Genomic DNA, 12655 nt, shown 5'->3' on the forward strand with positions numbered 1-12655 from the left:
ATGACTTTATGTCTGAATACTACCATTATCCTATTGTGTAAATCTAAGTTTTCTTGTTGTTGTTTAGTTTTACTATTATTATCTGTTGTGTTCTCCTCCCCATCTGCTCCTTCCAGGAAGACTGGAAAAGACTCAGTGCTATTAGTAAATTACACAGTGAAGCAGGGCGAACTATATCACTTGAAAGTTATCGGGCCTCATGGGTGTTAGGTATATCATCATATACACCAAGGTGGGGCCTAACTCATGGGAAGTCTTCCCCCATCACAGAGAACAATAACTTTGCCACAGTCAAGATGTAATTGTGCCTCACCATTGATTGGAAGTTTTTCAGCTGTGGCTTCAACAAGGTATAATTGTATGCCCCTAATAGGAAGGTACTAAACTGGGCCAACCCCGTATCCATGACCTTGAACCCCCTAGGAAGTGATTACATTTCATTTAAAATCAGCCTCTGATGGTGGTGGTGGTGGGTGGTGCAGAAAAGGGGGAAGGTATGGCAGTATGCTAAGACCAGGACTGTTTCTGTTACTGTTAATATGCCTCTATCACATTTTCCTTTATGTATCACCTGAGACTGTGGCCCCTATAATACCCTTGACTTTGGCAAAGTAATAATTCGTAACCATAGCATTACCTTCCCTGATATAAATAGGGTAGATTTTTTTCATTTGTGCCAGAACTTGCCTTTACAACAGCTATGCAGACTGGAAACCCAAGCATGTTTCACCAAATCTCACCAGAAATGACTTAGGTTGGATTAGGTCTGACAACACTTTTGGTGGACAATCTTACATGGAGTTTATCATCCCCAGGTTAGTTTTCCATCTGTGGAAACAAGGCTTATGCCTCTCTTTCCCCTAATTATTTTGGAACTTCTTGAACCATGGGAAGAAGTGCTATTAGAAATCTGGGTGCATTATGGGATGGCTGTGAAAAAAGAGAAACGTTAGTGAGTGACCCTGTGAAAGAAAATGGGCTAGGGATGAAGATCCACTGGTCCCTATTCCCATCCACTGGAGTGGCAGCATTCGAAACTTATCACTTGAAACTGAGAAACTTGTCTAAGCTACTAGAGAACCCATTTCCTCCCTCCAAATCGAGGTTGATTTCTTAGCACAATAAGCCTTACAAAATCCCATGGTCCTTGATTTTACTGCACCATTATAAGGAGGGGACTGTGCTGTGATCAATCAACCTTCTTGTTCTGATATTAATTTGTCAGGGGACATTGTAAACCAACCTTCATGAAATTCAGTGGTTTTAGCAGAAACACAACTTCCTGACTCAAGAGACCCTTGGTGGAATCCCTCCCCTTGGTTTACTTGGTTACAGGGTAATAGGTTATTATTCCACACCATAGGCAAATGGGCTCTTCTTTCTTAAAGACTGATTTTTATTTTTGCTTTATGTACCAACTGTTGCCCTAAGCTATGTGAGAGAGTGACACCTAGTGGTCTATTCTTGTTACATAATTTTAATTCTGAGGATATGATACCCCTTGATTGGTTTGGTTTACATCTCAGTGATTAATGAGGGAGTAGGCTGGCCCCTCTCACTTAATCAAAACAGGGGAATTGATGAGAAAAGTGAAGACCAGTTACAAAATGGAGTCGGTTTGGCGTGGGAATCAAAAGAACCCATCAGATTCTATCTTATGAACGTTGACTCCATCTTGTGCTGCTACATGTATTCTCCTCCGTCTTGTTTTTCGTTATTCAACTATGGGAAGCTACATTATATAAGTCTAATTGTTTCATACATTCAGGTGGATGCAATTAATCAACATGTTTTCATTTTATAAATAGAAGATCCTGAAAACTACCCTTCCCCCTCCCAACTTGGAAAACCTCTAAACTTTCCTCTGATAAGAAATGCTATTACCTAATTTTGTATTCTGGTTAATTGTTTTTATTATAATTAATTGGTCTTATTTGATTTTTTTATGTATAAAAATTTGCTTCACTGTGTATTCAGGGTCTTTGGACCACTGACCCATTCATTCTTGACTGCCTAGCCAATAAATTTCTTTTGCTCAGATTGTTTCCTCAGTTATTAATTACTGGCCACACTTTCACAAAGTATTGTTTGCAAGCTCTAGAATTAAAAATTAGCTTCTCTGTAAGTGAAACGAACAAAGCTTTGTTAACTATAAGCTTTTACTGATAGTCCTGCCAGTATCAATAATAGTCCCCTTAGAAATACAACTTATGGAACACAGTATCTGAACCTGAGATTTCCTTATCTGAAAAATAACTGTACCCTGTAGCACCTCTTCATTAGGTGATTGTGAGGCTTAGATGAAATCGTGTGCTTTAAGTTTTGCAAACCTTAAAGCATTATGTAAATGTCTGTTATTAGAAGCCTGGGAAGACTTCTATGAATTGATGCTGAGGGAAGTGAGCAGAACCAGAATAATCTGTAGTAAGAACAGATAAAGGCAGACGACTTTTGGCTTAAAAACTTTGCTCAACCTTAGTGACCACCCATGATTCTACAGGACCAATAATGAACCAACTACCTGACATCCAGGTGGTGGACTCAGTGCAGAATGAGCCATTTTTTGGACATGGCCAATACCAGAATTTGTGCTGCTTGAATACATATATTTGGTACAAGGGCTGGCTAGCTTTTTTTTCTCTCTTTCTGAGGGTGGGGCTAGATTTCTGTTAATTGGGAAAAAATAAAACATTCTAAAATGTCAGTGGCCATGATTATTTTCCCCTGCGCCCCCCACCTTTAGCTACTATATGGAAGCTGGGAACTGCCCCTTGGCCGGGCAGAGTCAAGTAGCTGCCGAGCAGCTGGTCGGGAAGGACCCCCTTCTCGCCCCCTCGCCCCGGGGCTCCCCGCAGCCAGCTCGCAGCCGGCCCCGCCCCGCCCCCGCGCTGCGGCTCCCGGGGAGCAGCCAGGCCGCCAGGGGGCGCCACGCCCTCGCAGTGCGGGAGGCGGCCGGGCTGGCGGCTCCGCGGCCGGGGAGAAAGCGAGAGGGCAGAGGCTGGGCCGGGCCCGGAACTGCGGAGGCGGCGGCGGGTCATGGACCGGTTCGTGTGGACGAACGGCCTCCTGGAGATCAACGAGACGCTGGTGATTCAGCAGCGCGGGGTCCGCATCTACGACGGCGAGGAGAAGGTGCGCGGCCGCCGCGGGGCGGGCGGGCGGCCAGGGCGGCGCTCGGCCGCGGGAGGCCTGGCCGGGGAGCCGGCGGGGAGGCGGCCGGGGCTCGGGCTGCCCTGCGGCGCTCGCCTCGCTGCCCCCGAAGGGGGTCCTCAGGAGCCTTGGGCCCCCCGAGCGGAGGAACCGGGGGGAGGCGCCGCCCCGCCCCGAGCTTTCTGGCCATTGTGAGCCCGGCGCCCCCTGCGCACCCCCGGATTCCCGGCCGCCCCAGCCTGGTTCCGCGACCTCTGAATGCTGGCGGTGGCCCTTCCGGCTCCAGACCCGCGCTCCCGACCCTCCCCTGCACGGCCGGTGCGGTCGTCTCTCTCTTCCCTCCCCCCCCGCCGTCCCCCTTCCTTCCCTCCCCTCTTTCCTCCCCTCCTCCTTTTCCATGTCTTCCTTCTTCCTTTTTCTCTTCCTTTCCTCTCTTTTATGTTCATCTTTTTTCCTTCCTCCTTTCCGCCTCCTTCCTTTCCTCCTCTTTAATTCCCTTTCTCCTTCTTTTCCTCTCTCCTTTCCTTTCCTCCCCTTCCCCTGTTCCTTCCCTCTTTTCTGCCCCCTTCCTTTACTTCCTCCTCTCTTCTGTCTGCCCCTTCTTTATTTTCCTCCCTCCTTTCTCTCCCTCCTCCCTTCTTTCGCTTCCTTCCATTTCTGCCTCTTCTCCTCTGCTTCTCCTCTCCTGTCCCTTTGCTACTAAAGCAGAAAAGCGGAGGTGAGGCTAGAGAGCCGAAGATGTGGTCAGTCATTTCCTTAAGGATAACACACTTGAGTCTCTGGCTGCTGCTCCTTCCGGCTGCCTCTGGTTAATTACGCTTGTGTTAACACACCTTAATATTGATGGTGCTTGTGCCTCATTAGCCAAAGCCAATTTCATCAACTCTCCCCTTCCTCCTTTTTCTGGAACAAGTCAGGTCGTTCAAACTTTTAAGTGCCTGCTATACCCAAGATACAATTATTTAAAAAAAAAAAAAGAGTTCCAACTTCCAAGGAGTTCATAATCTATTGAAGGAGGAGGAAAGAGAAGGGACAAAAATATTCTACAAGGTAGATTATGTGATTCTTCCAAGGAAGATGAGATCAAATAGTTACCGTAAGGAAAATGGTTTAATGAGTTCTTTCTATTCCTTGAATGCTTAGCAACATTCATTGGCTTCTTCAGCCCACTACACTTAGAATACTCCCCAAGGGGCAGGTTCTATACTAAAGCAGATGGTTTTTCACTGTAGTGTTCTGTTTTCAGCCTCCACCGATTATTAGTGCTTCTTCTCTAACCTGCCAAAATAATACTAATGGACTGGTGCTGCCATACTTTTTAGAATGTTAGTATTAATGGTAACATCATTTCATATACATTAATTACATAGTATGCCTATTCCCCATCTCCTTTTTGTTCTTATGAATGAGCAAGGGGTCATTATGGAGTCATCTGACCCAGTGATTATTTGAAGTTGAAGTTTGTCCCTGGGACTGTACTTTTTTTAAAACTGTTTTATTTTTTCCAATTACGTGTAAAGACAAATTTTAACATTCATTTAAAAATTTCGTGTTCCAAATTTCATCTTCTCTCCCTCACGTCCCACCTCCCTAAGATGATAAGCAATTTGATATAGGGTTATGTAACTGCAGTCATGTAAAACGTTTCCATATTAGTCATGTTGTGAAAGAAGAAACAGAACAAAAGAGATAAAAAACCATGAAAAAAATAAAGTGAAAATAATATGCTTCAATCTGCGTTTTAGACTCCATCACTTCTTTTTCTGGATGTGAATAGCATTTTTCCTCATTAATCATTTGAATTGTCTTAGATCATGGTACTCCTGAGAATGGCTAAGTCATTCAGTTAATCATTGTACAATGTTGTTATTATGTGTACAGTATTCTTCTGGTTCTGCTTACTTCCATTTGCATCAGTCCATGTAAGTCTTTACAGGTTTTTCTGCAATCTGCCTGCTTACCATTGCTTATAGCACAGTAATATTCCATTACATTCATTTGCCACAACTTGTTCAGCCATTCCCCAATTGATGGGTGTCCTTTCAATTTCCAGTTCTTTGCCACCACAAAAAGAGCTGCTATAAATATTTTCATACAACCTTTGCCTTCTTTTTTGATCTCTTTGGGATACAGACCTACCTAGTAGTGGTATTGCTGGATCAAAGTATCACAGTTTTGATTGCCCTTTGGGCATAGTTCCAAATTGCTCTCCAGAATAGTTGGAGCAGTTCACAGCTACACCAACAATGCATTAGTGCTGGGACTATACTTTAAAAAAAATCAGTATTAATTTTTATTTGCTTACATTTTACTTACATTTATTTACATTTTATTTAATTATATTGAAAATGTAAGTACCTATAGCATAAGATATATAGCATGGGGGAGGTGATTTAGTGTTGGGGAGTGGAGAGTTAGCTGGTAAGGGCTTTCCTCTTCAGAAAGGTAAGAACTTTTGTCCTATGGATTCACATTAGATAGACCTTGAATTCACAAGAGAATACTTTAATCTAGAGCCTAGGGGTTGTTCCTTTGGAGTCAGGGACCAAAGGAGCTTTATTCTTGTTTCATTGATTGCCACTGTTTCACTACAGAGTCCATTTGAAAGAGTGCCTTGTTTTCCACCCTAGATTTGAATCCCACCTGTAAAATGAAGAAGTTGAACTAGGTGACCTTCCAGCCTTTTTTTTTTTTCACATTAGTCATGTTGTAAGGAAGAATTAGAACCAATAGGAGGAACCACAAGAAAGAGGAAACAAAACAGAAGAAAAAAAATAGCAAATAGTGTGCTTTGATCTGCATTCAAACTCCATAGTTCTTTCTTTAGATGTAGATAGCATTTTCCATCATGAGACTTTTGGAGATGTCTTAGATCCTTGCATTACTGAGAAGGGGCTAAGTCTATCAACGTTAGTCATTGCACAACGTGGCTATTACCGTGTACAATGTGCTCCTGGTTGTGGTTCTGCTCACTTCACTCAGCATCAGTGGGACTATACTTATTAAAGCAGAAAATGGAAATGATTATTTGAAAAATTGCTATTAATCATAAAATATCTACTTAGCTCAGTGAAAGAGTGATAGTTTACTTACATATAGTGCTTTAAGATATATACATCTTCCTTGTGAGTCTTCTTATACCTTACTTTTTAATCCAGTGACACTGGCCTGCTGGTGGAACCACAAGTAAGACACTCCAACTTTGCTGTAGCTAGAGCATTCTCCCACTTACTCTGCCTACTGCCTCCCCTGGCTTCCTTTAGGTCTCAACTAAATCCTATCTTCGACAGGAAACCTTTCACAATCTCTGTTAATTGCAGTGTCTTTCTTCTGTTAATTATTTCCTATTTATCCTCTACATAAAATTGTTTTTATATATTTGTTTGCTTATTGTCTCCTCCATTAGATTATGAGCTTGTTGAGGGCAGGTACTGCCTTTTGCCTCTTTTTGTATCCCCAGTGCTGAGCACAGTACCTAGCACAGAGGTGGGGAACCTGTGGCCCTCTAGGTCCTCAACTGTGGTCCTTTGACTGAATCCAAACTTTACAGAACAAATCCTCTTAATGAAAGGACTTGTTCTGTAAAACTTGGACTCAGTCAAAAGGCTGCACCCAAGGACCTAGAAGGCCACACATGGCCTCGAGGCCCCAGGTTCCCCACCCTTGGCCTAGCACATAGAAAGAGCTTAATAAATGTTTATTGACTGACGGGTATAGGTAGTGTATTTTCTCCAATTTACAAATAGGAAATTGAGGCTGAGAAAGATTAAGTGGCTTGTCTACACTCATATAGCTAGTCAATATTGGAGCCGAAATTTAAACCTGGGTTTCTCATTTGAAATCTAATGCTATTTCCACCATGCCAGTGCAGTTTTGGTAAGGGAAGGGAAAGGATCAAGCATTTGTTAAGTATATACTGTGTGTAAGATGCTTTTCAAATATTATATTTGATTCTCACAGCCCTGTGAAATAGGTGCTATTATTATTCCCAATTTACAGTTGAGGAAACTGAGGCAAACAAAGGTTAAGTGACCTGCTGAGGTTCACACAGCTATTAAGTGTCTGAGGCTAGATTTGAACTCGATTCCTCCTCACTCCCGGCCCAGTGCTCTCTCTACTGCACCTCTTCATGTCAGTAGAAATTGACCTTTTCTACTACTCTTTTTTACTACTCTTTATAGTTTACATTTTTTCCTCATGGCCTCGTGGACAGAAAGTCAAGAATAAATGAGTTCAAATCCTGTCTCTGACACTAGTTGACTGTTCAAATCCTCATCACTATGTTTTAGGCAAGCCTCAACTGCAAAATATAGACAAGTTACTCTGCATTAGTGGGGGGAGTTTCATTTAAGTGAAATCCTTGACATAAATTTTGACATTCCCATGGCATAAAAAAGCTGAGCATGAATTGTAGAGAAACAGAAGCTTAGTTAGTTATATATCCTCAAAATTATCCTGAAATAAAGCCGGGTAAAGCATTTGCACATTAAGATAAAACACTCTGGACAAACTAGGATTCAGACTTTCTGGAAGAAAAGTCTAAAATACAGGATAAAAAGGAAAGGGAGGGAAGGCCCTGTCATTAAGAGGAATTGGAAACAGCTTCCTGTTGAAGAAGGGATTTTAGTTGGGACTTGAAGGAAGCCAGGGAAGGCAGTAGGTGAAGAAGAGACATGGGGGATAGCCAGAGAAAATGCCTAGAGCAAGGAGATGGAGTGTCATGTTTATAGATTAGCCAGGAGGAAGCGTATAAACAACTATTGGCCAGTTCTAGTTAGCTTGAAAAATTTTACTTCCATCATTATCATTTGTCAGAGTCCTTCTACCCCCCAAGGAGTTACTCCTTTTATTGATGATCTCCAAATGGCCTTTTCTCAACTCTCATCTTTCTTGAGCTCTCTGCAACTTTTGACTCTGTCCATCACCTTCTCCTTCATACTCTCTGCTGTCTAGATTTTCATGACCTGCCTGGTTCTCTTTTTACCTGTCTGGCCACTTCTCAGTCTCAGTCTCCTTTGCTGATTCTTCATTCATGTGACACCCACTAATTGTGGGTGTACCTCAGGGCTCTGTCCTGGGCCTTCACTTCTTTTCCCTCTGTATTATTTCACTTTGTTATCCCATCAGATGCCATGGTTCAGTTGTCATCTCTATTCATATAGTTTCCAAGTCTCTGTCTAGTTCTAGTCTCCCTTGAGCTCTAATCTGGCATTACCAGCTGTCTTTTGGACATCACAAAGTGATGTCTTGTGGATATCTCAAAGGCAACATGTCCAGAACAATTCATTATCCCCACCCCATCCCCAAACCTCCCTTATTCCAAATTTCCCTGTCCCTTTTGAGGACACTAGCATCCTTCCAGTCATCCAGTCCTGCAACTTCAGGGTCATTTTTGACTCCTTGCTCTTCCTCACTCCACATATTCAGTCCATTGCCAGATTTTGTCATTCTTTTCTCTGTAACATCTCCTGTCGATGTCCCCTTCTCTTCACTTACACAGCCACCACATTATTTCAAGCCCTTATCACTTCTCTCCTGAACTGCTGCAATCACCTTAACCCTGCCTCAGGTCTCTTCCTGTTCCAATCCATTCTCCATGTAGCTGCCAAAGTGATTTTCCTAAATTGGGCATAGGCCATGTTATTCTCCTACTCAGTAAACTCCAATGACTCCCTATTACCTCCCACATCAACTATAAAGTCTTCTACTTGGCATGTAAAGCTCTTCATAACATGGTCCTTTCCTGCCTTTCTAGTCTTAGATTTTATTCCCGTCCGTGCCCTCTACAATCCAGCTATCCTGGCCCACTTGCTGTTCCTCTTGAAAGATACTCTTCTCTCTCATCTCTGCCTTCACAGTCTCTTAGTTCCAGTCTCTTACCTTCCCAATCCATCCTTCACACAGCTTAAGCTTTGCAAAGGACTTAACATAGTAACTCATTTGATCAAATGCCAAATTAGTATTCTTAATACACATATGCGACCATGTAAAAAATTTTTGATGGCTGTCTGTCACCTCTGTGATAGAATATAAAATCTTTAGCCTTCCACTCACCTTTCCAGCTTTGTATATCATATTGTACCCCCTGGACCTCCCCAGACACACATATTCACTCTCTCTTTCTCTTTCTCTTTCTCCCTCCCCCTCTCCCTCTCCCCCCCTTCCTCCCTCCCCTCAAGCCCTCTTCTCTCTCCTCTGCCTCCTCCCTTCCTCCCTCTCATGTTTGACATATATATCTCATAGACCTTCCTCATGTATCTGTCTCATAGACCCTTTAGCTTTGTATGAGGCATGGTTTAGATTCAGGTGCCACCTACACAAGATCTCTCTTGATAACCCTTACATCCCTCTCCCTCCATTGTTACTAATTCTCTTTCCCTCTTAAAATTATTGAGTATTTATTTAGTACATGTATTTAATCAATCCACACACGTTTATTAATTACCTGCTACAAGTCAGGTAAATTTTGTTCTGTTTTATCTTGACACTTAGAAGGTAAGCTCCTTGAGGGCAGAAACTGTTTCCTTTTTGTCTCTGTATCTCCAGTTCATAGCCCCATGTGTGGCATGTAGTAGGTGCTTAATGAATGTACATGGAATTGAATTATTAGCTTTTCTCCAAAGCCCATTCCTTCTCACTTCACCATGCCCCTCAGTGGCACTGTTAGCTCCCTAGTTTTCCATGTTTTAATCCTTTCTATTTTCTTTGACTCTTCCTTCTGACTCACTTCTTACCACTTTAAAAGTTCTGTCAGTCTTGCCTCTCTAATATTTGTCACATCTCTCCCCTCCTATACTCCTACAGTTAGCACCTCAGTTCATACTCTTGTCATGAGTCTGGACTATTTTAGTCTATTATTGGACTGCTACTGTTGTAATACCTTTGCAATACTTTTTCCAAACTTTGTTCTCTCATTTCCAATTTGTTCTTCACAATGCTGCCAATCTTCCTTATACATACATCTGGTCAAGTCATTGCTCTCTTCAGAAATCTGTCGTAGCTTCCTCTTGTCTATTGAATAATGTTTGTAGTTATCTAACCAGCACTCCAGAGTATCCATCCTCTGTTCTGGCACCATCCTTCTTCCTAATCATCTCATTCTTCTCTCCTCCATATGCTCTATGATCCAGTCAAACTAGACTACTCAGTATAATTAGACTACTCTATATCCTCCATAGATGACCAGTATTTTCCTGCCTCCTCTGCTCAGTCTATTCTTTTTACTTTGAATGCCTTCTTCTCTTCCCCCATTTATCTTGCATGCTGTTGAGCATGTACCAGCATGTAAATTAACAGCACATAAGCATGTTATTTGAATTTTTTAAAGTTTTTATTTTACTTTTTAAAAGGTTTTTTTATAGCACAATCACTTCCCAATAAGGGATTCCCCAACAAGTTTACTTAAAAAAAAGAAGTTAAGAAAATTGTCTGATACAGGAACAGTGACCAACAGGAGAATATGTCTGTATGTATATATGTATGCGCAGGCATTTTTGTCTTTTATTCTTATCTTATTCAATAGTTAACAGTGTTCCCTATGCAGAATTTGTGGTAAACTATTTCTGAAGTACTTATAGTGTAATAATAAAGCATAGTATTAATTAACTTGAATATAGAAATGGATCACCATGGTCAAAAGCCTATCTGTAGTGGACCCCTGTGGTAAATTTTGGGGAGAACCTGGACAAATGTAGTTGTACAGAGTGGGCAGGCATGGAAAGAAAGAACTCCTGAATTGATTAGATGACAGATCCAGTTGAGTATTTGAGTATATTACTAGGTAATTAGGTAAAAGAGGATTCTGACAATTCTCAGTACCATCAGTGAATATCATGTGATGCTTCTTTCTAGATAAAATTTGATGCTGGAGTCCTTCTCCTCAGTACACACCGCCTCATCTGGAGAGATCATAAAAATCATGTAAGTTTACATTTTTTTCATGTGTTCTTACGTGACTGACCTACCTGAAACTTTTTTCTCCCGGTGGTTAAAGTATATAGAGATATATTAATATTTCTTCATCTTTAGCCTGTTGGGATCATATCTCATATGACATTCCTGAGGGAATTGGATTAGAGAGAGGCTAACAGAGAATTTTGTTGCCTGCTCTTATTTCCTTTCGTTCAACTCCAGAAGAGACTGATCTAGTTGGATCTTTTTTTTTTTTGTTAAGATTTTTTTTTAATTGGCTAGGCAATGGAGTTAAGCGATTTGCCTGGGGTCACACAGCTAGTAAGTCTTATGTGTTTGAGGCCGGATTTGAACTCAGGACCTCCAGACTCCAGGGCTGGTGCTCTATCCACTGTGCCACCTAGCTGGCCTACTAGTTGGATCTTTTGTAGAAATTAGGAAGAGTCATGGAAGCTTTCCAATTCTTCACCCTGGTCATAACCCTCTATTAGAACTGCATTGCCTCTTGATACATGGGGCACAATATTACCACATATGTGTTGGAAAATGGTTTTCTCCTTAGTAGTAAGGGCACAAAACAAGAATGCCTGTCTCTTCTCATTCCTGTAAATAGAGAGTAAGATAGATAAAAGGAGGCCTTTCTTGTAATAACTTCGAGGGATTATCAATTGCATTCTTTTCCCCTACTGTAGGGGGCCTTCTAGTCTTGGGATTAGAATATCCCTTGTGTTTGAGATCTAGTTCTGGGCTTGGCACAAAGGAGGTGCTGAATCAGTGCCTTAACTAGTTGGATGACAGAGACAAGCCACTTACTTTCTCTGGCCCTCTGTTTCTTCATTTGTAAAGTGGGAATAATGATCATTGCAATGCCTGTCTAGTAGTATAATTATCAGGAAAGTACTTTGTAAGCCTTAAAGTACCACATAGATTTGAGTTAACCCAGCAAGATGAGAAATTTTCCCATTTTTAAAGACTTTTGTCTTTAAACTCTTCAGAGTTTCATGTAATACTTTAAATGTGAGGAGCTTAAAATACTTCATGGACAGATAGGTAGAAGCCAAGTTATGCAGGGCTTTCAGAACTAAGCAGAGGAGTTTCTATTTTATTTTAGAGGCAGTAGGAAGCCACTGGAGCAGACTAAGCAGGGCAATCATGTGGTCACGTCTTTGTCAGTGGTGTGTAAGTGGGATAGACTAGAATGAAGAGACACTTAAGGCAGGGAGGCTGGTTAGGATCAGCTGTTGCCGTATTCTCAATGAGAGGAGATGAGGGCCTGAGCTAATGTGGTGGCTATGTGAGTAAAGATAAGGGGTTGGATGTGAGACATGTTGTGAAGGTTGAATTGGCAAGATTTGCCAACTAATAGACATGTGAGGTAAAGGAAAATAAAGAGTTATGCCATGGATATAAATGCCACGGACATAAACCTAGGATACTAGAAGGATGATGGTACCTCAGACAGACTTGGAAGAAAAATAATGAGTTTAATTTTGGACATGTTGAATTTAAAATACCTTCAGGGCATAGTGTTTGAAATGCCTAGTAGGCAGTTAAAGGTGTGGGACTCAACCTGGGAAGAGACCAGGGCTACATA

At 41.8% G+C, this 12655-nt stretch overlaps 1 protein-coding gene across 1 annotated transcript in view; it reads left to right on the forward strand.

Moving 5' to 3' along the window:
* Positions 1-2925: 2925 nt before the first annotated feature.
* VPS36 (vacuolar protein sorting 36 homolog) overlaps positions 2926-12655 on the forward strand; it is a 46581-nt gene continuing 36851 nt past the window's right edge. The window contains 2 exon segments of the mRNA XM_020969968.2: positions 2926-3132; positions 11002-11070. Of these exon segments, the coding sequence (XP_020825627.1) occupies positions 3037-3132; positions 11002-11070 (165 nt within the window). The 5' untranslated portion in view covers positions 2926-3036.

The sequence above is a fragment of the Phascolarctos cinereus genome, unplaced genomic scaffold (assembly GCF_003287225.1).
Source record: "Phascolarctos cinereus isolate Bilbo 61053 unplaced genomic scaffold, phaCin_HiC Scaffold_726;HRSCAF=1367, whole genome shotgun sequence".
In the NCBI taxonomy this organism is placed as follows: domain Eukaryota; kingdom Metazoa; phylum Chordata; class Mammalia; order Diprotodontia; family Phascolarctidae; genus Phascolarctos; species Phascolarctos cinereus.